Below are 26018 nucleotides of genomic sequence, written 5' to 3' on the forward strand. Positions count from 1 at the left end.
TGTTATGTGTGCGACCCACAACAAGGAGATTTAAAAAGCAGTTAGCAGCAGTTAGCAGCAGTTAGCAGCTAACTCAAACAAGAACAACAACAACTTCTGTTGGTCCATAGAACACCAGATTGCTTTCTAAAATCACACGTGGCACAAAGAAGCGTCCTTGTTGCAGAGATGTTGCACGATCTCTGTATAAAAAGCTCCAATGACTCATTGTTTCTCTAACTGACTAAGTTTCCTGGAGTTTTAAGTCTCTCGGGTACTTAACCCTAACCCTGACATCATGGAGGGTGAAGAACCTGCAGAGAAATGTGCGTCCATGTGATACAAACAAAACATTACAGCGAGACATAATAACGTGTCCATCACCGCTGCCTGCTGTTTCCAGACATCCGAACTGTTGAGGTGAGATAAAGTAGCATCATGCAGACACAACAGAGAGGCTATTACTGCGTCTGATGAAAAACAGATAGATTGTACTGTATTCCAGCCTGTGGCTAAGATCCCACAGGGCAGGGAGAATGAACTGCTCTCCAAAATGAGCTCAGCATCGCAGGAAATAGGACACAGCAGCTTCCCCGTGCTCTCCTGAGGCCAAACATTATACTGTACATTAGATCCATCTCACTGTTCCACTGTAAGGAGCTGCTGCTGCAGCCTGGAGGCCTCCACAGCTCCTCCACTCGGCTGCATGTTCACCATAAATGAAGGCACATTGTTGGTTCGTCTGGACGTTTGCATGATTTTCTGTCTCTTGAACTCTGTTTCTCTCAGTCCACTTTGATTTTTATCTCTCTTTGTGTCCAGTTTGTCCAGTTTTCAACGTCTTGGTTGATTATTTGATTTGATTTAATATAACGTTTGGTTGATTTATCCTCATGTGTCATGTTTTACTTTCCACTTCGTGTCATTGTGTTCCTGCCGTTGTTGATTGCTCTTTTAGTTTCAGCTGTCTCTTATTAGTCGTCCCTCTCTTGTGTATTTAAGTCCTGGTCTCTCTCTTTCTCTTCGTCAGCGTCTCTGTGTTTGATCCTTGTGTTTTTGGATCGCTGTTCTCCGAGCTTATCCTTCATGTTTGGTGTTTGCATTATTCCTTTGGTTCTTCTTTTGGATTTGCCCCAGCATGTGTTTGTCAGTTTTGTTGCTTGCATTCTGGACAACAGCTTTGTTATTTACAGTGACTATGTGGAGCAGCTTTCAACAGAAGCGGTGCGACATCACTGTCTGCTGTTGTAAAGATCTTTACTGGTGCGTGTTTGATCAGCTTCCTGTCCTGAAGATGGATATCTATCGTTGTTGAGTTTGTTATTAAAAACAAACAGTCTGCTGTTTACCACTTCACCTCGGATGCCTCCATCTTTGGTAAGTGGAGAAACGTACGTCAGCCCACATTTACGTCGAGACGTTGGGCATAAGTAGAAGGAAAAGAGCTGGAACATAATCTGTTTATAGTTATTTTGATCGGTTGTAAACTCCTCGATGAAGCTGTTCAGTTTGAGCCAGTATATTCCGATTTAAGATGTTTATATGGAGCATCTTTATTCTGTTTGGGCTTTTAAACCAATTATAATGAGAACACAAAGCTTCATGTAAACACAGCCAGCTTCTTTTAAGGTGTCAAAGTAAAACAATTTCAAGTTTTACACATGTTGGCATAATTCACTGTAATTAAACTGAACTTTGAGGAGAGACAGATGAAAACATTTGTACAAAATATCAAATGCTCCGTCATCAGTTCTGTTTTTTCTAAGGAGAATAACTGACTCTGCTCGTGAGTGGGAAGCCAGTGAGGGATCTCCTGCTGCTCGGTGGCTCACCTGAGCACACCTGAGGGTTTAGAATCTAAATCCTCAGGTGAGATCTAGGTTGATCATATCTGCTCAACATAGATCTAAACTTTAGATCTATGTTGAGCAGATATGATGCACGTCATTATTAGGAATGTGCAACAGTTTGTACGATGACTCCTTCCTTCTTTTCCTTCCTTCTCTATTCCATGTTTTCTTATTTCTGTCCTTTTTTTTGCATTTACAGTGTATTTTTTCAGTTTCAGTGCACCTGATACTGCATGATGCTTTCTGGGGATTCTTTGACTTGAATTTCTTTCTTTCTTTCTTTCTCTTTCTTTCCCTCCCCTCCTCCCTCCCTCGTTGGTTTCTTTGTATTGTCAGTGAGAGCGGCGGCGTGAAGTCAGCCACCCTGGTCACGCCTGAGCGAAGTGGCGGGGAGTTTCATTACGCTGTGAAATAACGATCACGCCGTGATTAAGTTGATTAGATTCCATGAATATTTGAAAGGCGAAACCAAATTACTGATTAAATATTTACTGGTGGTTTCCTTCCTGACAGACGGTGAGATGGTATCACATCTCCCACATGACTGACTGTACTGTACTGCAGCACGCCACTCATATCAGAGCTGTAATTATGCTTTTATTACCATCTCCTTTAATTATGTTTTAGTTGGCTATTATTTACACAGGATGGTGGATTTATTGTAAAAAAGATGCCCGAGGTGGAAACGCCTCTACTGTTAGCTGACATTGTATTTATCTCACATTAAATCACTGCTGCAAATATTTGTGTACCAGTACAACAATGTAAAGATACTTTTATAAGTAAAACTCCTGCATGCAAAATCTTCTCCTTGAGTAAAAACGCATTAGAATTAGCTAAATGTACTTTAAGTATTAAAAGGAAACGTACTTGTTCAGCAGAATAATGTCTTGTTGTCGATATATTATTATTATTATTATATATTGCATTGATGCATCAAAGCAGCATTTTACCAGTGATAGAATGTAACTAAGTACATTTACTCAAGTGCAGTTTGAAGTATTTGTACTTTACTTGAGTGTTTCCATTTTCCTCTCCAAATACAAATATATTGTAATTTTTTAACTGACTTTAGTTACTAGTTACTTTGCATTCAATGCTGAAATTGTCCCTTAATCGTATTTTTATTATCAAGTAATCAAGTTTCAGGTGACTCTCTGACTCACACCAGGATGAAGGTGCAAACACTTTAAAAGCATGTTCACCAAAGACAGCACATGTTTGAGGAATTACGAACAGAATTAGACTGAAGTTTGCAGCTGTTGATAGTTTCAAGAGTCTGTAGAGACACAAATAAGGAGGCAGTTCAGGCAGAATGGCTTTAAAAAGGAAAAATATTCCAATCTATCTATATATTCCAACGACTGCACAAAGAAAACCAACCAGAGTCAGAGAAAAATCCCTGCCAGCAAACATTTCAAAGAAGATAAATTTGCATGCATATATCAAATCTCACCATAATAAACTGTGTGATATTGTGCAGTACAGTACTTAGTTACAGAAGCTCATTAACCAAACATTTCTGACACTAAGAGGAGTTTAATGATTTGTTAAATGCTGTTATCTTGAAGTGTTTTTTGCTTTTTGAGTCATGACTTTTAAGTTTTAATAGCTGAGTTGATACCAACAGCCTCAAACCTGCACTACAGGTAACATGGAGCACTGGCGGCTCCAAGTGGCAGCAGGACGTCACTGTGTGACATTCCTGGAGAAAATCTGAGGTTATTCAGGCATTTCAGATGCAAACTAGCAGATATGAACAGCATCAGGATTTCTGCATTAGTCTGATGTTATTTTTAACCTTCTGATTGATATTGCAGTGAGGCACCTCACATGTCTGACAGTGTTGATTCTTAAAAGCTCCTTGGTTTTCATCTGGACCTCCTCTCACTGTGTGCACAACAAAAAGACGATCCACTTTGACCAAATTAGCTTTTATTGGCCTGTTTTTTTGCTCATTTTTGCTTCATAGACCCTTCAGACCACCTTAAGAATCATCTTGGCCTCCTCCCATTATACAATCAACATCCACTAATGGTTATTTTTGGTACATTTTATTGGCAGCTAAACTTCCACATACAATTCAACACAGACAAAGAAAAGAAAGTGAACACAAACAGACACTGATGTGGATTAAAATAGTATCTTTGCATTACAGCCCTGGGAGGAATTAAAATGTACATGAGATTATAATAATCTTCTTAATGGTTAGATACTGTAGATTATCAGAAAATACCACAGTTGCAAACCTATTTCTGTCATGGCTGTAAACTGAATGTAGGAACAACATGTTGCATGTTTCAAGTCCTCTGATCCTGCTATTTGTCAGACTCAATCTAAATGTTGAGTCATATCAGTTCTGAACCTTACTGACTTCTTTACATGCTCAGCACTGCAGCGGAAAACCCAAAATTAATTTGTTCCTTTATCACCTGCTTGCAGACTTTTTGATAAGATATCTCCCAAAGAGCAGCTGGTGCAGAGAACGACAGAGTCGATCAAAAGGATCTTAATTACAGCAGAAAGCTGAACGTCACAAAACATTTTCTGGCTGAGGAAAAAGGAATATCTACGTTATTGATAAGTGAAATGTGGAGTGATCGACTCATCGATGAGTTAAAACATGAGCGAACACTTCATGTGCAAACATGAAGATTGTGTTTGTTCCTGAATAAATTAAACTGTTTACTATTTGGTTTATTAAGCGCACAAAGTAAATGTACCGAAAATGCTTGTTTGCATGCATGTGTTGGAGCAGTAAAACTGGTGATTAATTTACAATTTAAATATCAATAATCACTGGATCACTGTCTGATATTGCGTCCATGTAATGTATGTATAAGCTGCTTCTTCCTGCTTCTGTGACAAATCATCAGGGTAATGTTGTCAGTAATCAATTTCATCAATTCATCAAAGTCTCTGGTATTAATGCTTAAAGTACTTTGTGTCTCTGATGAAGACATTTTCTATCACCCACTTCCAAGCAGGACTGGAGGCAGGCGACACGTGTGAAGGCCTGATAATCACTCTTCTCCGTCCAAGTTCTGCCCACAAATTTCAATGTTCCCTCCCCTTTAAAGACCTGCCAGGTTTTTACATGAGTGAGAGAGTTGATAAAGCCTAATGTACTGCTGATCAGGTCAGAGTTACCTGTATTCTCTTGTTTGATCTGTTTGGATCTACTGAAGGATCTGGTGACTGTTCCCTGAGGACACAGTCGTCACTCTTCCTCATCTGTCATAATTCTGTTATTGTAAGCGATGACTAAACATAAAATTCCAAAACTGCACACACCTGCTGTTAATGTTGGACTTTTGACCCCATTGCTTGGAGGGTTGCAAAATGATAGGCTCTCTAACTGGTATTTATAATATTTATTAACTCTTGTACTCACTCCTCCCCACCCTACTTTTTTGATGAGAGAGGTCATACTCCACATCACAATTGCCAGTTTCCATAGCAGGTGAAGGGTACATGTCATGAGCTGGGCTGAAAGAAGGCCTTATTCCCCTCGTTTATTGTTATTGAAAGACTTTACACCTCTATGGAGATCAGACCCTCCGTTTTATTTTTATTTTGATAAAACTTATGACTACATTCACAACAAAATATCCCTCCTTTAGTTAATTAGTTAATTATTTAAAAATCTTAGGTAGAAAGAACAGTGAGTCAACACATCGTAACATCCCCACAATGTAAAGTGACCGAGGGAGAATGACAACAAAACACAACCTAATTCTGCAATGAAGCACAGCTTTAAACCCCTCCTTCTTGGAGAGGTTTACTTTGTCTTGTACATTTCCTTGTTCCCTCCTCTTCAGATCTAGAGTTTGAAGGCGTGTGTGGTCAACATATGGTAATGTGCAGGATCGGACAGTCCCCATTCACTGCAGAACCACCCACTGATAAGAACAGAAGTCAGGCTAGTTTCATTTATGTGGAAGTGAATCTCAGACAGTCGTTGACACTCGGAGGTGAAATGGCGCAGAAAAATAATCAGCTGGACCGAGAAAAATTCTGCTGTTCCGTCTGTTTGGATCTACTGAAGGATCCGGTGACTATTCCCTGTGGACACAGCTACTGCATGAACTGTATTCAAAGCTACTGGGACACAGAGGAAGAGAAGAAAACCCACAGCTGCCCTCAGTGTAGGCAGAGCTTCACACCGAGGCCTGTCCTGGTGAAAAACACCATGTTAGCAGATTTAGTGGAGGAGCTGAAGAAGACTGGACTCCAAGCTGCTCCTGCTGATCTCTGCTATGCTGGACCTGAAGATGTGGCCTGTGATGTCTGCACTGGGAGGAAACTGAGAGCTGTCAAGTCCTGTCAGGTCTGTCTGGTTACTTTCTGTGGGAAACATCTTCAGCCTCACTTAGAAAACCCTGCCTACGAAAAACACAAGCTGGTGGAGCCGTCAGAGAAGCTCCAGAAGAACATCTGCTCTCGTCACGATGAGGTGATGAAGATTTTCTGCCGTACTGATCAGCAGTGTATCTGTTATCTCTGCTCTGTGGACGAACATAAAGGCCACGACACAGTGTCAGCTGCAGCAGAGAGGACTGAGAGGCAGAGAGAGCTGGAGGGGAGTCGACACAACATCCAGCAGAGAATCCAGGACAGAGAGGAAGATGTGAAGCTGCTTCAACAGGAGGTGGAGGCCATCAATGGCTCTGCTGATAAAGCAGTGGAGCACAGTGAGAAGATCTTCACCCAGCTGATCCGTCTCATGGAGGAAAGACGCTCTGATGTGAAGCAGCAGGTCAGATCCCAGCAGGAAACTGAAGTGAGTCGAGTCAAAGAGCTTCAGGAGAAGCTAGAGCAGGAGATCACTGAGCTGAAGAGGAAAGACGCTGAGCTGAAGACGCTCTCACACACAGAGGATCACAACCAGTTTCTACAGAATTACTCCTCACCTTGCCTCAGTGAATCTAAATACTTCAGCAAGATCAACACCAACTGTCTGACATACTTTGAGGATGTGACAGCAGCTGTGTCAGAGGTCAGAGACAAACTACAGGACATCCTGAGAAAGACATGGACCAACATCTCACTGACAGTGACTCAAGTGGATGTTTTACTGTCACAAGAGCCCATGACCAGAGCTGGATTCCTAGAATATAAATGCAAAATCGCACTGGATCCAAACACAGTAAACACTCGTCTGTTTTTATCTAAAGAGAACAGAGAAGTAGCATTCATTAATACAGGTCAGTCTTATTCTAGTCACCCAGACAGATGCACTAATCATTTGCAGGTCCTGAGTAGAGAGAGTCTGACTGGACGTTGTTACTGGGAGGTGGAGAAAGGTGAGGGAGGACTCTCAGTCGTAGTAGCTTACAAAGACAGTGACACTGTTGCTAAAAGATTTGGAGATAATGAGAAGTCTTGGGCATTGGATGTTTACAAAAATCGTTCTGAATTTAGGCATAACAATCTGAAAACTCCCGTCTCAGGTCCTCTGTCCTCCAGAGTTGGAGTGTACCTGGATCACAGTGCAGGTATTCTGTCCTTCTACAGCGTCTCTGACACCATGACTCTCCTCCTCAGAGTCGACAGCAAATTCACTCAGCCAATCTATGCTGGACTTCTTCTTGATGGTCCCCTTGGAAACACTGCTGAACTGTGTGAGCTGAAGTAGGCAAAAGTGCCTGAACAGAAAATGTGTGATCCTCAGTTATCTAACCTTAACTAAGTGTAAAAGTAATTGGAACTTTGGTATTTTTTGGTACTTTGGTATCGTTTTTGCCTTGCCATAGTAAAACGACTTAATCGGTTATTCCTAAGTTTCCACAAAACAAATTTGAAACGTAAAATACAGAATTCCTGTAGGGTGAGGATTTACACAGATAGACTTTCCACAACTGAATACAATCTTTAACAAACTGGATGTAGTTTAAATATTATTATTGCATATCAGATTACATAAGATGATTTAATTGTCAGTTAAAGAGAAAAATACTGTTGAAGTACTCAGGGCCTTTACAGAAGCTTTTGATATATTACCCATGAAGAACAATTATAAAAATTATACAGTAACATTGCTGTTGTTTCATTGTTGAAGATCTGACTCTATGTGCACTGTTTATCTTATTTACATTTTATATTCATATTCTGCATCTATAATATGAAGTATACTCAGTCTGAATGTCTGAACTGCACATTTTTCAGGTTTTGTTAGCACAGTAATTAAGTAAATATACTTAGTGTATGTTTGGATGTTGGTGTTTGCATTTATAATGTTGCAGCAGTTGAACTGAAGCTTTAATTACAATTTAAATGTTGATAATCACTGAATCAGTGTCTGATATAGTTTATATGCAACTTCTTTTATGTGGCTTCCTGTCAGCTTGCTGCAGACATTCAGTTTTCCCACCAGAGGTCACTCTTTACATATATTAAACTATCACACACTCAGAAATAAGCACTGTTTGTGGAAATGGAAATAGAAAGATTGCATATATGGGTGTAATTCTTATTGAGTGTTTAATAATGTCATGTGATTTAAATCATCTTTTAAATCTCTTTTGTGACTTTTTGTGCTTTTCATGTAAAAGATATGTGAAAATCACTGCTGATCATTTATGATAGATTTTTATTGTTTTTCTCATCAATTAATGTTATTTTGCTGACTGTTTTGTTTCATGGTGTGTAGAATAACACAAATTGTGTGAAGGATTTACTTAATTAATAAATTCACAACTTGACATAACCTGATATAAAGGAAGGTTGTTTATTTTCTCTCGTTTGACCCACAAGACGATTCTCCTGTTTTACCTGATATGTTTTTCACTATCAGTCAAACAATCCACTAGTTTTATGCATAATCAGAAACCAGTAATGTTTACATTTAATCGTCTTTATTTTGCACTTTAATTAAAATATGTACAGCAGAAGGTAGAGACAACTATTATTATTATTTTAATCATTTTCTATAGCATTTACACTGGATATCAAGCAAGTTGAGATAGCATAATAATACAAATCCTGCCTTAAACACTCTTTATTTGAAGGTCTTTAGTAATTAAATTTTAATCTTCGAGAGCAGTTGTTCCCAACAAGGGGTACGCGTACCCCTAGTGGTACGCAAACACATTACAGGGGGTACGTGGAAATATTTATTAATTTATTTCCAAGATGATAAGTAAATATTCTCAGTCATTTCATTAGCCCATTAATAAAACGGTACACGTGTGCCACAATTAGTTCATATCACATATTCACATATTATTTATTTTTATGTTTAATTTGAGTTAAAAAGAAAGAAAATGCAGGATAATTAAATGTTCAAATTAAGGAGATGAAATAAAATGATTTTCATTTAATAATCAGTTGTGTAACGTTTCGTATGACCACTTTTGGAGAATCATCAACACTCATGAGTGCGGGGGTACTCATGGCAGGGTTCTCCCCAGATATTTTTAGTATAGCGGCGCACCGTCAGTCGGCGGGGGGGGGGCGGGGTGCGGACGCTCGTCACCGTCAACCGCGGCAGCCCACAAACACCCGCTATAAAGCAGCTAACATTGTTGAGTATAGCGGCGCTGACCTAGCCGTATACCGGCGCAGCGTCGTTGTTCCACCGTCTGGAGAGAACCCTGCATGGTATAACAAAAAGGCTCAGGGGGTACACAAGACAAAAAAGGTTGGGAACCACTGTTCTCGAGCTATTCATATTATCATCCCTGTATCTTCCTCTTTATTTACATAACAATATCACTGAATTACTACTAATGGAGTAATTGTACTGAACAAATCAATGATTGGATGTGCAAAAAAAGTCAAATATAAAACTGAAATACATATTTTCGGTGCAAAGAAAGAAGCAATAGTAAGACTGTCCACACCTTGAATCCCAAACAAAGACACAAATCTAATGATCTGAGACCTAAATTTAAAAATGTAATAAAATCAAAAAATGTAACCAAATGTGTAACTGTGATAGAGTACGACATCAGGAAAAAGATGGAATGATAATTATGAACTAACCTATGAAGGAATTGGTTTGGTGAAAGGTCAAAGTCAGAATAACATATTGATCTTTTGACAATAAAGTCAAAATTCAAGAAATTCAAGTACAATATTTACGGATTTCATGCATGATAGGGGATGATATTTGGAGTTACCGACAACCAACATTAAATAAAATAAAATAAAACTAACCTCTGTAAAGCCCCTGATTAAACATGAGGAAAATGTTCAATCTTCATAAAGAACACATATCAGCAAAAGCACGTAGGCTAGATTAGAACAGACGTTTATTTTCATTGTTTCAGAAACAACGAAACACATAGCAGCTCTTCTTTTGACAGTATAAATATTAACATAAACCATCCAATCTACCCATCTTCTTCCGCTTATCCAGAGCTGGGTCACGGGGGCAGCTGTCTGAGCAGGGAAACCCAGACTTCCCTCTCCCCAGACACTTCCTACAGCTCTTCCAGGAGGATCCCAAGGCGTCCAGCCGAGTGATATAGTCACTCCAGCATGTCCTGGGTCTTCCTCAGGGTCTCCTCCCGGCGGGGCATGCCAGGAACACATCCCGAGGAAGGCGTCCAGGGGGCATCCGATACAGATGCCCGAGTCACCTCAACTGGCTCCTCTCGATTCGAAGGAGCAGCGGCTCTACTACTAACTCCTCCCGGGTGCCAGAGCTCCTCACCCTATCTCTAAGGAAGCGCCTGTGGTTTCTGGGCTTCTCTTCTTTAAGGTGTCGGCGTGTAGTTTGATCAGAAAAGGAGTCTGCGGAGTCAAGGCGGGTGGAATGAAGAAGCAATCTTTATTGAAACAAAATCTAGCGCCTTGAGTCCTGATCAGAAGCGGCCGCGTTCTGATATTATCAAATCTGTGGACAAAACATGCCAAAAAATGCTCTGCCCTCTGCTCCCCCAAAACCTCTGCCTTTGCTTCTTAGGAGGTTTTTCCAAGTGCCACCCCCGTTTCTTCCCCTGCACCGGCCTTTAGAGCCCCTTTCCCAGTAGACACCCACTTCTTCTAATTGGTCATTTTGGCATATTATCCATTAGCCTAAAAGAGGAGTTGACCTGTTTCTCTACTCTTCTCCCCTAACTCATTTGACCTGGCTGCGGTCAACTGTAGGTCTTGTCCCCAAAAAGACCCAAATGGGTTCCCCATACCTCTAGGGGAACATAAACGTTTGGGCATCTCCTACCCTCTGGTGGGGCCCAATCTCAGGTTTTAGTACTGTATGATGGCCTGCCCCATTTGGCGGGGCCCAATCTCAGGTTTTAGTACTTTATTATGTCCTGCCGACCTTTGGCCCTCACCAGTTGAAAAACTACTTCAGGACCCCTGGAGCTGTAAGCCTCCCTCTGTCTGCATTCTTTACCTCACATGGGGAGAAACAATTAGTCATCATTTAATCTACACTTAGTAAATTCAAAAATCAGAATGTGTTGCCATCCAGACACCTCACGCCCCACCACCCTGCAGAGGAAACTCATTTCGGCCGCTTGTATCCGGGATCTTATTCTTTCGGTCATGACCCAAAGTTCATAACCATAGGTGAGGGTAGGAACGTAGATTGACAGGTAAATTGAGAGGTCCTGGCTCGGTGGAGGCCAACAAGACAACATCATCTGCAAAAAGCAGAGATAAAATCCAGTGGCTCCCGAACCAGACCCCCTCCGGCCCCTGGCTGCACCTAGAAATTCTGTCCATAAAAATAATGAACAGAACCGGTGACAAAGGGCCTGCAAATATGCACCGGGAACAGGTCTGAATTACTGCTGGCAATGCCAACCAAGCTCCTGCTCCGGTCGTACAGGCACAGCCCTTAGCAGTGGGCCCCGATCCCATACTCCCGAAGCACCTCCCACAAAATGCCACGAGAGACACGGTCAAATGCCTTCTCCAAGTCCACAAAGCACAAGTGGACTGGTTGGGCAAACTCCCATGGACCCTCGAGCACCCTGCGGAGGGTATAGAGCTGGTCCAGGGCGAAAACCGCATTGTTCCTCCTGAATCCGAGGTTCAACTATCGGCTGAATTCTCCCCTCCAGTACTGTGGAATAGACTTTCCCAGGGAGGCTGAGGAGTGTGATCCCCCGATAGTTAGAACCAGGGTTCTAAATTAACTTTTTTGATTACCAGCCCAATCAGAATTTCCACTAGCCAAATTTTTTCTCATGGTCCTTTACAGCCTCGACTTTAAAATTATTAGTTCCCACCGTAAAATTGTTTGTTTTGTTTTTTTCTTTTGCGTACATGCGGCAGTCCTTACAAAACATGACAACATTTTTGTGATCAAACACAAGCCATTCACGACCCGTCAGCCGTTTGGCATTGAAATTTTTTTTTTCGTTTGGCACGCATTGTTGTTGATATTCTCAATATTCCCTGCCTCCTTCCTCTTCTCGCCCCCAGACGTCTGTCCAACCAACCACTGCCGCATTTAGTTTAAGTTTAGACTACTTTTTAATTTACTTTAGCTAGCTTCCTCCCTTCTTTTGATAGTTTCTGCTCCGTTCATTCATTCTTTTTCTTCTTCTTCTTTGTGTTTTCTGTTTCCATGGTTTCTTGCGCTGGTTGGTTGCACTGCCTGCGCGCAGCCAATGGGCGTCTTATACGTCATCCCATAGCATCACGACAGTGTTCATGGGAAATGTAGTCAGTACTGCCCAGCAGGGTGGGAATTTCATCATTTTAGGGGCAAGGCCATTTGGCCGTCACTTTTTGTTTTTTTTTCAGGGGCACCAAGGCCACATGACAGGGCACAAAGGCCATTGAGTAAAATTTGATGATTTACCATTCAGACTGATACCATAACATCCTAATTTATAATAAGATATTATGGATTATGTATTAAAACATTTTTTAACACTAATATCAAGTTAATGTTACATTAGAAAACAGTTTTTTTAAGTAGGGTTAGGTGATTTTTGTGATACTACACTGAATATTAGTGTTATTGAATATTTCTCCCAATAGACATTCCCCAAAATCATGGCAAAGCACATTTTTTCCAACCCAAAAAAAATGTAGGATAACCAGCAGGAGACCACTGATGTGTGGGGTAATTTGGGTGACACTACACTGAATAATAGTGAAGTTATTGAATATTTTTTGTAGTTTATCTTTTTCGGTGTTGCACTTTGTGGACGGTCCCTGCGCCCTCGTCTCACAGACGGCTGACCATAGAGACCAGAGTTAATGTCCAGCCGCTCATTTTGATGAAAATACGGTTGTAGCTTGTTGTCTACCTTACCCTACGTTTGTATTTTAACAAGGTTTCATTATGAGTTATTGATCCGGGAAGTTCCAATCTGTGAATATATTTCCAACTTTACCGGACTAAATCCTACCACATAAGTCAGTTACGTATCATGTCAAAACCGGCTGAGCTCGCTTGCGCACCTGTGCTGTAAGTTTCGTTTTTCAGTTTTGAGACGCTGCTGCTGTTTGAGAGGCTTTCACGTGAAATCATTGTGATGATGAGACTCCATCTGTGCGCACCGCGAACTCAGTGAAGTTACTGTGAGTGAGTACTGTGCACTTGGGGGGCTGTAATTCACGATAAGAACATTACGCTGTCCGGGCCAGGGCATCTTGATGCCCTGTTTTTCACAGGGGATCAAGGCCAAAGTGGGCCGCCGTGAAATTCCCACGCTGCTGCCCAGGGAGCAAGAACAGTAGAGCGGCTCTGACTGACATGATTGCCTCATGCATCACCGGCCAAACTGGCTAGTAAGTTTTTATTAACACCCGCCAAAATGATTTTTAATCCGCATTTGGCGGGTTGGCGGGTGTTAATTTAGAACCCTGGTTAGAACACACCCTCCGGTCCCCCTTTTTGAATAGAGGGACCACCACCCTAGTTTGCCAACCCAGTGGCACTATCCCCAACTGCCACGGGATGCTGCAGAGACGTGTCAGCCAAGACAGCCCCACAACATCCAGAGACTTGAGGTACTCAGGGCGGATCTCACAACCGGTGCCTTGCCAACGAGGAACTTGGTGGAGGACTGCTTCCCCTTCCGGAGATGCTGGATGGTTTTCCAGAATTTCTTTGAGGCCGACCAGTGGTCCTCCTCCATGGCCTCCCCGAACTTTTCCCAGACCAGAGTTTTGCTTCCATGAGCGCCCGTGATGCCGCACGCTTGGCCTGCCAGTACCCGTCAGCTGCCCCAGGAGTCCCCCGAGCCTGCTATACCCGAAAGGACTCCTTCTTCAGCTTGATAGCATCCCTTACTTCTGGTGTCCACCGCCGGGTTCAGGGATTGTCGCCATGTCAGTCACCGGAGACCTTGCGGCCACAGCTCCAAACAGCCGTATCAACAATGGAAGTGGAGAACATGGTCCATTCGGACTCAATGTCCCCAGCCTCCCTCAGGATCTGGTCAAAGCTCTCTCGGAGGTGGGAGTTGAAGACCTCACCAATAGAGGGTTCCGCCAGATGTTGCCATCAGACCCTCACAATACGTTTGGGTCTGCCAAGTCTGTCCAGCTTCCTCCCCTGCCAGCGGATCCGACTCACCGCCAGGTGGTGATCAGTTGACAGCTCAGAGCCTCTCTTCATCCGAGTGTCCAAGACATACGGTCGGAGGTCAGATGACAGGACTACAAAGTCGATCATTGACCTCCGACCTAGGGTGTCCTGGTGCCATATGCACTGATGGACACCCTTATGCTCAAACATGGTGTTTGTTATGAACAAGCCGTGATAAGCACAGAAATCCAGCAACAGAACACCGCTCGGGTTCAGAATGGGGAGGCCGTTCCTCCCAATCACACCCCTCCAGGTAATGCTGTTGCTGCCCATGTGGGCGTTGAGGTCCCCCAGTAGAACGACGGAGTCCCCAGTTGGAGCACCTTCCAGTACCCCTCCCAGGGCCTCCAAGAAGGCCGGGTACTCTACACTGCCCTTTCGCCCTGTAAGCCGAAACAACAGTGAGAGACCTATCCCCGACCCGAAGGCACAGGGAGGTGACCCTCTCGTTCACCGGTGAGAACTCCAACACATGGCGGCTAAGCTGGGGAGCTACGAGCAAGCCCTCACCAGCTTGCTGCCTCTCACTGCGGGCAACTCCAGAGTAGAAGAGAGTCCAGCCTCTCTCAAGGAGTTGGATTCCAGAGCCCAGACTGTGCGTGGAGGCGAGCCCAACTATCTCTAGCTGGTACCACTCAACCTCCTGCCAAACCCCACAGTGAAACTGTAACAACTTTAAAGTCAGCTAGCTAACAGTGATGATAATGATGACTCCATCCCTTGACTTCAAACGTTACATTTAACATTAAACAGGTTTCACGCAGACTTTCTGGCTGATGAAAAAGGAATATCTGTTATTGATAACTAAAAGGTGGAGCGATCGGGTATACGTTGAACTGTAAGATGAGGGAACACACACAGATTGGGTTTGTTCCTGAATAAATCAAACTGACAGAAGCTGCAGGTCTGTAACAGAACAAAGTTTGGTAATTTTGTTCTCACTTAAACATCCAAAACTTAAAAATACATCATGTATACTATTTGTTTTCTTAAGCGAACAACGTATACCTAACATGACTGTTTGCATGCATGTGTTGAAGCAGTACAACTGATTTAAACTGAACTGATTTAAATGTCAATAATCATTGGATCACTGTCTAATATTGCTTCCATGTAATGTAAATATGCATGTCTATGCTGGTTCTTCCTGTTTCTGTGGCAAATCATCAGGCTAATGCGTCAGTTAACAATTTCATCAATTAAAAGTCTTAATGGTAAAAGTACTTTGTGTCTCTGATAAAGACATTTTCTATCACCCACGTCCGAACAGGACTGGAGGCAGGCGACACACGTGTGAAGGCCTGATAATCACTCATTAAGGTCTGTCCAAGTTCTGCCCACAAATTCCAATGTTCCCTCCCCTTTACAGAGCTGCCAGGTTTTACATAAGTGAGAGAGTTGATATAGCCTTATGTACTGCTGATCAGTTCAGAGTCACTCAGGAACGGCTCGTGGATGTGTCTCCTTTATTAGAACAAGGAACATTTATTTCACCACAGTATACGATGAGCAACACAAAGGCACTAAGATTTGGTTAACTGGAGACTGTATTTAATATAAATGATATGTTATCCTTCACTCTTCCTCATCCGTCATGATTCTGTTATTGTAAGTGATGACTAAATATACACTACCTGTTTCAAAACGCACCTCTTTCTGGAATGTACAACAATGGCATCACCTTTCTTTGTGTCCTTTTCAGGCAGCACATTCTATAACAGCAGTCAGAGCCTTTATGACCAAGACATGCAGTTACATAGAGGTAACTCTCTTAAAAACTCCAACACTGCAGTGCACACACCTGCTGTTAATGTTGGACTTTAGACCCCATTTGGGAAAGTTCCAGAACTGGGGCTGTTCTTGGAGGGTTCCAAAATTATAGGCTGTCTAACTGGTATCACTTAACTATAGTACTCACTAAAGCTCCTTCTCCATCCTAAATTTTTTTTTTTATGAGAGAGGTTATACTCCACGTCACAATTGCCGGTCTCCATAGCCGGTGAAAGGTACAGGGCATCCCATTAGCTGCTTCTGTAAGAAGGTGTTTATTCCCTTTGTTTATTGATATTGAAAGACTTTATATCTATGTAGTAAACATGTCTATGAGGGTCAGAGCCTCCATTTTATTCGTATTTGAACAACCGGATTCTAGAATAAAGCACAGCTTGAAACCCCTCCTTGTTGGAGAGGTTTACTTTGTCCGTCTTATTTCCTTGTTCCCTCCCCTTCAGATCTACAGTTCGAAGGTGGGTGTGGCCAGCATATGGTAATGTGCAGGATCGGACAGTCCCCGTTCACTGCAGAACCACCCACTGTTAATAATAGAATTCAGACTAGTTTCATTTATCAGGAAGTGAAAATCAGACAGTCGTTGCAACTCAGAGGTGAAATGGCACAAAAAGGAGTTAAGCTGGACCTGGACACGATTTCTTGTTCCATCTGTTTGGATCTACTGAAGGATCCAGTGACTATTCCCTGTGGACACAGCTACTGCATGAACTGTATTAAATCCCACTGGGACACAGAGGATGAGAAGCAAATCTACAGCTGCCCTCAGTGTAGGCAGAGCTTCACACCGAGGCCTGTCCTGGTGAAAAACACCATGTTAGCAGATTTAGTGGAGGAGCTGAAGAAGACTGGACTCCAAGCTGCTCCTGCTGATCTCTGCTATGCTGGACCTGAAGATGTGGCCTGTGATGTCTGCACTGGGAGAAAACTGAGAGCTGTCAAGTCATGTTTATCCTGTCCGGCATCTTACTGTGAGAAACATCTCCAGCCTCATTATGAAGCAGCTCCTTTAAAGAAACACAAGCTGGTGGAGCCGTCAGAGAAGCTGCAGGAGAACATTTGCTCTCGTCATGATGAGGTGATGAAGATGTTCTGTCGTACTGATCAGCAGTGTATCTGTTATCTCTGCCCTGTGGACGAACATAAAGGCCACGACACAGTGTCAGCTGCAGCAGAGAGGACTGAGAGGCAGAGAGAGCTGGAGGGGAGTCGACACAACATCCAGCAGAGAATCCAGGACAGAGAGGAAGATGTGAAGCTGCTTCAACAGGAGGTGGAGGCCATCAGTGGCTCTGCTGATAAAGCAGTGGAGCACAGTGAGAAGATCTTCACCCAGCTGATACGTCTCATGGAGAAAAGACGCTCTGATGTGAAGCAGCAGGTCAGATCCCAGCAGGAAACTGAAGTGAGTCGAGTCAAAGAGCTTCAGGAGAAGCTGGAGCAGGAGATCACTGAGCTGAAGAGGAAAGACGCTGAGCTGAAGAAGCTCTCGCACACAGAGGATCACACCCAGTTTCTACAGAATTACTCCTCACCTTGCCTCAGTGAATCTAAATACTTCAGCAAGATCAACACCAACTGTCTGAGATACTTTGAGGATGTGACAGCAGCTGTGTCAGAGGTCAGAGATGTACTGCAGGACATCCTGAGAGAGACATGGACCAACATCTCACTGACAGTGACTAAAGTGGATGTTTTACTGTCACAACCAGCACCCGAGACCAGAGCTGGATTCCTAGAATATAAATGTAAAATCACACTGGATCCAAACACAGTAAACACTCGTCTGTTTTTATCTAAAGAGAACAGAGAAGTAACATTCCTGAATACGGGTCAGTCTTATTCTAGTCACCCAGACAGATGCACTAATCATTTGCAGGTCCTGAGTAGAGAGAGTCTGACTGGACGTTGTTACTGGGAAGTGGAGAAAGGTGAGGGAGGACTCTCAGTCGTAGTAGCTTACAAAGACAGTGACACTGTTGCTAAAAGATTTGGAGATAATGAGAAGTCTTGGGCATTCAGTGTTTACAAAAATCGTTCTGAATTTAGGCATAACAATCTGAAAACTCCCATCTCAGCTCCTCTGTCCTCCAGAGTTGGAGTGTACCTGGATCACAGTGCAGGTATTCTGTCCTTCTACAGCGTCTCTGAAACCATGACTCTCCTCCTCAGAGTCGACAGCAAATTCACTCAGCCTCTCTATGCTGGACTTCTTCTTGATGGTCCCCTTGGAAACACTGCTGAACTGTGTGAGCTAAACTAGGCAAAAGTTCCTGAACAGAAAATGTGTGATCCTCAACAACAACAAAGTACAAGAGCAGCTGGTGGCATTTTCTGTTTGCTTTGCCATAGTCATACTAACTATGCGGTTATTTTATGTTTTTGCAAAACAAACTGGAAATGTAAAACATAAAATTCCAGGTTGAGGATTTTAGGAGGTAAAAAGTACCAGGTAGAGTTTCCAAAACTGGAAAAATCTCTAGCAAACTGTATGTAATTTAGTTGTTATTTCATTAAATCATTTAATTGTCAGATACTTGCATTCAAATATTGATAAGATTAAGTATTGTAGAGCTGCAGAGATGACATGGATTACAAGTGTTGTTCTCCAGTTGTAAGAAAAATTGCAATGGTAAGTTAAAAAAAAAAATTGGTAACATTGCTGTTGTTTCATTGTTGAAGATCTGACTCTATGTGTACTGAAGGAGAGTTTAAACTGTTTATCGTGTTTACATTTTGTATTCATATTCTGCATCTATAATGTACATCAGTTAAATGGTAATTTCTCAGGTTTTGTTAGCACAGTAATTAAGTAAATGTACTTATGTTTGGAGGTCAGGTGTGTTCTAGTGTTGAAGCAGTTGAACTGAAGCTTTAATTACAATTTAAATGTTGATAATCACCGAATCAGTGTCTGATATAGTTTATATGCAACTTTTATCTTCGATGTGGCTTCCTGTCAGCTTTCTGCAGACATTCAGTTTTCCCACCAGAGGTGTTCAACTATCACATACTCAGACATAGGTATAGTTTGTGGAAATGGAAATAGAAAGATTGCATATGGGTCTAATGTTTATACATAGAGTGTTTAATAATGTCATGTGATCTAAATCATCTTAAAACATCTTTTGAATCTCTTTTGTGACTTTTTGTGCTTTTCATGTAAAAGATATGTGAAAAAGACACAATGAACATCACTACTGATCATTTATAATCGATTTTTTTTGGTTTTTCTCATCCAAAATGTTATTTTGCTGCCTGTTTTGTTTCATGGTGTGTAGAATACATGTATTTTCATCTTAGCCTGAACTATACATCTAGTAATGAAATGTACAGTATAAATTGTGTGAAGGATTTACTTAGTTAATAAATGTATAACTTGACATTTAACCTGATATAAAGGAAGGTTGCTTATTTTCTTTCATCTGACCCACGAGACGATTCTCCTGTTTTACCTGATATGTTTCAAACAATTCACTTGTTTTATGCATAATCAGAAACTAGTAATATTTATGTTTTATCATCTTTATTTTGCACTTTAATTAACATATGTACAGTAGAAGGTAGACACAACTTGTGTGTGTTGATTATCTTAGACAGAGATTTGAGATGTAGAGCTGATGCAGCTGATTAGACCTCAAAGTCTTGTTATACAAATGAGATATAATTAAATGGCAACGCTCAACTAAAACTTTGAATTTTTTATAGCATTTGCACTGGACATTAATGGAAGTTGAGATACATATAATGATAAAAATGCGGTCTTAAACACTCTTTATTTGAAGGTCTTTAGTAATTTAAAAAAATCATCTGAGCTTTTCATATTATCATCCCTGTATCCTTTTCTTAATTTACATAACAATATCACTGAATGACTACTAACAGTGAAGCAGCTGAGCTGCTGGTTACAGGTTTACCAAACCCCACAGTGCAGCTGTAACAACTTTAAAGTCAGTTAGCTAACAGTGATGATAGCAACTTGACTTCAAACTTTACATTTAACATCAACCAGGTTTCATGCCGCCTTTCCGGCTGATGAAAAAGGAATATCTACATTATTGATAAGTGAAACGTGGAGCGATCGGCTCATCGTTGGACTATAAGATTAGGGAACACTTCATGTGCAAACATGCAGATTGTGTTTGTTCCTGAATAAATCAAACTGACAGAAGCTGCAGGTCTGTAACAGAACACAGTTTGGTAATTTTGTTCTTACTTAAACTTAACCAGAACTTAAAAATACATGATGTATACTATTTGGTTTATTAAGCGCACAAAGTAGATGTACCTACAGTAACACGATTGTTTGCATGCATGTGTTGGAGCAGTAAAACTGATACTTAATTTACAATTTAAATGTCAGTAATCATCGGATCACTATCTGATATTGCGTCCATGTAATGTAAATATGCATGTGTATGCTGCTTCTTCCTACTTCTGTGGCAAATCATCAGGCTAATGTTGTCAGTTAACAATTTCATCAAATAAAAGTCTTAATGGTGAAAGTACTTTGTGTCTCTGATGAAGACATTTTCTATCACCCATGTCCGAACAGGACTGGAGGCAGGCCACGTGTGTGAAGGCCTGATAATCCCTCCCTCTTCTTCTTGCTTGCAAGCACATTAAGGTCCGTCCAAGTTCTGCCCACAAATTCCAATGTTCCCTCCCCTTTAAAGACCTGCCAGGTTTTACATAAGTGAGAGAGTTGATATAGCCTTATGTACTGCTGATCAGGTCAGAGTTACTCAGGAACGGCTCGTGGATGTGTCTCCTTTATTAGAACAAGGAACATTTATTTCACCACAGTATACGATGAGCAACACAAAGGCACTAAGATTTGGTTAACTGGAGACTGTATTTAATATAAATGATATGTTATCCTTCACTCTTCCTCATCCGTCATGATTCTGTTATTGTAAGTGATGACTAAATATACACTACCTGTTTCAAAACACACCTCTTCCTGGAATGTACAACAGTGGCATCACCTTTCTTTGTGTCCTGTTCAGGCAGCACATTCTATAACAGCAGTCAGAGCCTATATGACCAAGACATGCAATCACATAAAGGTAACTCTCTGAAAAACTCCAACACTGCAGTGCACACGCCTGCTGTTAATGTTGGACTTTAGACCCCATTTGGGAAAGTTCCAGTACTGGTGCTGTGCTCGCAGGGTTGCAAAACTATAGACTGTCTAACTGGTATCACTTAACTATTGCACTCACTAAAGCTCCTTCTCCACCCTACTTTTTTTTCATGAGAGAGGTGACACTCCACGTCACAATTGCCAGTTTCCATAGCCGGTGAAAGGTACAGGGCAACCCATTAGCTGCTCTCTGTAAGAAGGCCTTTATTCCCTTTGTTTATTGATACTGAAAGACTTTATATCTATGTAGTAAATATGTCTATGAGGGTCAGAGCCTCCATTTTATTTTTATTTGAACAACCTGATTCTGAAATGAAGCACAGCTTGAAACCCCTCATTGTTGGAGAGGTTTACTTTGTCCATATTATACATTTCCTTGTTCCCTCCCCTTCAGAGCTACAGTTCGAAGGTGGGTGTGGCCAAAATGTGGTAATGTGCAGGATCGGACAGTCCCCGTTCACTGCAGAACCACCCACTGTTAATAATAGAATTCAGACTAGTTTCATTTATACGGAAGTGAAACTCAGACAGTGGTTGCGACTCAGAGGTGAAATGGCGCAGAAAGGAGTTCAGCTGGACCTGGACACGATTTCTTGTTCCATCTGTTTGGATCTACTGAAGGATCCGGTGGCTATTCCCTGTGGACACAGCTACTGCATGAACTGTATTAAATCCCACTGGGACACAGAGGATGAGAAGAAAACCAACAGCTGCCCTCAGTGTAGGCAGAGCTTCACACCGAGGCCTGTCCTGGTGAAAAACACCATGTTAGCAGATTTAGTGGAGGAGCTGAAGAAGACTGGACTCCAAGCTGCTCCTGCTGATCTCTGCTATGCTGGACCTGAAGATGTGGCCTGTGATGTCTGCACTGGGAGGAAACTGAGAGCTGTCAAGTCCTGTTTATCCTGTCCGGCCTCTTACTGTGAGAAACATCTTCAGCGTCATTATGAAGCAGCTCCTTTAAAGAAACACAAGCTGGTGGAGCCGTCAGAGAAGCTCCAGGAGAACATCTGCACTCGTCATGATGAGGTGATGAAGATGTTCTGTCGTACTGATCAGCAGTGTATCTGTTATCTCTGCTCTGTGGACGAACATAAAGGCCACGACACAGTGTCAGCTGCAGCAGAGAGGACTGAGAGGCAGAGAGAGCTGGAGGGGAGTCGACACAACATCCAGCAGAGAATCCAGGACAGAGAGGAAGATGTGAAGCTGCTTCAACAGGAGGTGGAGGCCATCAATGGTTCTGCTGATAAAGCAGTGGAGCACAGTGAGAAGATCTTCACCCAGCTGATCCGTCTCATGGAGGAAAGACGCTCTGATGTGAAGCAGCAGGTCAGATCCCAGCAGGAAACTGAAGTGAGTCGAGTCAAAGAGCTTCAGGAGAAGCTGGAGCAGGAGATCACTGAGCTGAAGAGGAAAGACGCTGAGCTGAAGAAGCTCTCACACACAGAGGATCACAACCAGTTTCTACACAACTACCCCTCACTGTCAGCACTCAGTGAGTCTACACACTCATCCAGCATCAATATCCAACCTCTGAAGTACTTTGAGGATGTGACAGCAGCTGTGTCAGAGCTCAGAGATGTACTACAGGACATCCTGAGAGAGACATGGACCAACATCTCACTGACAGTGACTCAAGTGGATGTTTTACTGTCAAACCCACAACCAGAGCCTGAGACCAGAGCTGCATTCTTAAGATATTCATGTGGAATCACACTCGATCCAAACACAGTAAACACTCGTCTGTTATTATCTGAGGGGAACAGGAAAGTAACATACATGAGTCAACAACAGTCTTATTCTAGTCACCCAGACAGATTCACTGACTTTTGGCAGGTCCTGAGTAGAGAGAGTCTGAGTGGACGTTGTTACTGGGAGGTAAAGAAAGGTGTGGGAGGACTCTCAGTCGTAGTGGCTTACAAAGACAGTGACACTGTTGCTAAAAGATTTGGAGATAATGAGAAGTCTTGGGCATTTGGTGTTTACAAAGATCGTTCTGAATTTAGATTTAACAATAAGACAACTCCTTTCTCAGCTCCTCTGTCTTCCAGAGTTGGAGTGTACCTGGATCACAGTGCAGGTATTCTGTCCTTCTACAGCGTCTCTGAAACCATGACTCTCCTCCGCAGAGTCCAGACCACATTCACTCAGCCTCTCTATGCTGGACTTCTTCTTCATGGTCCCCCTGGAAATACTGCTGAACTGTGTGAGCTGAACTAGGCAAAAGTTCCTAAACAGAAAATGTGTGATCCTCAACCAGAACAGTGCAAGAGCAGCTGGTGGTATTTTCTGTTTTCTTTGCCATAGTCACACTAACTATGCGGTTTTGTGTTTTTGCAAAACAAACTGGAAATGTAAAACATAAAATTCCAGGATGAGGATTTTAGGAGGTAAAAAGGACCAGATAGAGTTTCCACAACTGGAAAAATCTCTAGCAAAATGAATGTAATTTGAATTGTTATTTCATTAAATCATTTAATTGTTAGATACTTGCATTCAAAGATTGAAACCTTATAATTAAGTACTGTGGAGCTGCAGAGAAGACCTGGATTACAAAAAATGCAATGGTAATAATATATAAATGTATATATTTGCAGTGAAAATATGGAAGTTAAGTCCTAGTTTTAAAAAAAAAATTGGTATCCTTGTTGTTTCATTGTTGAAGATCTGACTCTATGTGTACTGAGGGAGGGTTTAAACTGTTTATCTTATTTACATTTTGTATTCATATTTTGCATCCTTAATATGAAGTATACTCCAGTTAAATGCCACTTTCTCAGGTTTTGTTAGCACAGTAATTAAGTAAATGTACTTATGTTTGGAGGTCGGTGTTGGCATTCATAGTGTTGAAGCAGTTGAGCTGAAGCTTTAATTACAATTTAAATGTTGATAATCACCGAATCAGTGTCTGATATAGTTTATATGCAACTTTTATCTTCGATGTGGCTTCCTGTCAGCTTCCTGCAGACGTTCAGTTTTCCCACCAGAGGTCACTCTTTACATATATTCAACTATCACATACTCAGACATAAGCACTGTTTGTGGAAATGGAAATAGAAAGATTGCATATATGGTAATGTTTATATATGTAGTGTTTAATAATGTCATGTGATCTAAATCATCTTAAATCATCTTTTGAATCGTTTGTTGTAACTTTTTGTGCTTTCACGTAAAAGATACGTGAAAAATACACAATGAAAATTGCTGTTCATTTAGATTTTTATTGTTTTTCTAATTGATTAATGCTATTTTGCTGACTTTTTTGTTTCATGGTGTGTATAGAATAAAATTATTCTGATCTGAGCCTGAACTATACATCTAGTAATGAAATGTACAGTACAAATTGTGTAAATGATTTACTTAATTAATAAATGTATAACTTGACATTTAACCTGATATAAAGGAAGGTTGCTTATTTTCTTTCATTTGACCCACAAGACGATTCTCCTGTTTTACCTGATATGTTTCAAACAATTCACTTGTTTTATGCATAATCAGAAACTAGTAATATTTATGTTTTATCATCTTTATTTTGCACTTTAATTAACATATGTACAGTAGAAGGTAGACACAACTTGTGTGTGTTGATTATCTTAGACAGAGATTTGAGATGTAGAGCTGACGCAGCTGCAAAGACCTCAAAGTCTTGTTATACAAATCAGATATAATTAAATGGCAACGCTCAACTAAAACTTTGAATTTTTTATAGCATTTGCACTGGACATTAATGGAAGTTGAGATACATATAATGATAAAAATGCGGTCTTAAACACTCTTTATTTGAAGGTCTTTAGTAATTTAAAAAAATCATCTGAGCTTTTCATATTATCATCCCTGTATCCTTTTCTTAATTTACATAACAATATCACTGAATGACTACTAACAGTGAAGCAGCTGAGCTGCTGGTTACAGGTTTACCAAACCCCACAGTGCAGCTGTAACAACTTTAAAGTCAGTTAGCTAACAGTGATGATAGCAACTTGACTTCAAACTTTACATTTAACATTAACCAGGTTTCATGCCGACTTTCCGGCTGATGAAAAAGGACTATCTACATTTTTGATAAGTGAAACGTGGAGCGATCGGCTCATCGTTGGAGTATAAGATTAGGGAACACTTCATGTGCAAACATGCAGATTGTGTTTGTTCCTGAATAAATCAAACTAACAGAAGCTGCAGGTCTGTAACAGAACACAGTTTGGTAATTTTGTTCTTACTTAAACTTAACCAGAACTTAAAAATACATGATGTGTACTATTTGGTTTATTAAGCGCACAAAGTAGATGTACCTACAGTAACACGATTGTTTGCATGCATGTGTTGGAGCAGTAAAACTGATACTTAATTTACAATTTAAATGTCAGTAATCATCGGATCACTATCTGATATTGCGTCCATGTAAATATGCATGTGTATGCTGCTTCTTCCTGCCTCAGTGGCAAATCATCAGGCTAATGTTGTCAGTTAACAATTTCATCAAATAAAAGTCTTAATGGTGAAAGTACTTTGTGTCTCTGATAAAGACATTTTCTATCACCCACGTCCGAACAGGACTGGAGGCAGGCCACGTGTGTGAAGGCCTGATAATCCCTCCCTCTTCTTCTTGCTTGCAAGCACATTAAGGTCCGTCCAAGTTCTGCCCACAAATTCCAATGTTCCCTCCCCTTTAAAGAGCTGCCAGGTTTTACATAAGTGAGAGAATTGATATAGCCTTATGTACTGCTGATTGGGTCAGAGTTACTCAGGA

General features: G+C 41.4%; 4 protein-coding genes across 4 annotated transcripts in view; 3 read left to right on the forward strand and 1 right to left on the reverse strand.

Moving 5' to 3' along the window:
• Positions 1-687, reverse strand: part of LOC115572820 (double-stranded RNA-specific editase B2-like) — a 33542-nt gene extending 32855 nt beyond the window's left edge. The window contains exon 1 of the mRNA XM_030403285.1: positions 623-687. Within this exon, the coding sequence (XP_030259145.1) occupies positions 623-687 (65 nt within the window). The remainder of the gene's footprint in view (positions 1-622) is intronic.
• A 4992-nt stretch (positions 688-5679) lies between these two features.
• On the forward strand, positions 5680-8543 carry LOC115573101 (tripartite motif-containing protein 16-like). Its single transcript, XM_030403725.1, has one exon. The coding sequence runs from the start codon at positions 5683-5685 to the stop codon at positions 7465-7467; it is 1785 nt and encodes a 594-aa protein (XP_030259585.1). The 5' UTR covers positions 5680-5682; the 3' UTR covers positions 7468-8543.
• Positions 8544-16644: 8101 nt separating this feature from the next.
• On the forward strand, positions 16645-24974 carry LOC115573104 (tripartite motif-containing protein 16-like). The gene is made up of 2 exons (XM_030403727.1): positions 16645-19117; positions 24261-24974. Exon 1 carries the CDS (start codon positions 16724-16726, stop codon positions 18383-18385), a length of 1662 nt encoding a protein of 553 aa, XP_030259587.1. The 5' UTR covers positions 16645-16723; the 3' UTR covers positions 18386-19117; positions 24261-24974.
• LOC115573103 (tripartite motif-containing protein 16-like) lies at positions 21803-24271 on the forward strand. The gene has a single exon (XM_030403726.1). It carries the CDS (start codon positions 21821-21823, stop codon positions 23489-23491), a length of 1671 nt encoding a protein of 556 aa, XP_030259586.1. The 5' UTR covers positions 21803-21820; the 3' UTR covers positions 23492-24271.
• Positions 24975-26018: the final 1044 nt, after the last annotated feature.

Source organism: Sparus aurata, chromosome 21 (genome assembly GCF_900880675.1).
Source record: "Sparus aurata chromosome 21, fSpaAur1.1, whole genome shotgun sequence".
NCBI classification, from domain to species: Eukaryota; Metazoa; Chordata; class Actinopteri; order Spariformes; family Sparidae; genus Sparus; species Sparus aurata.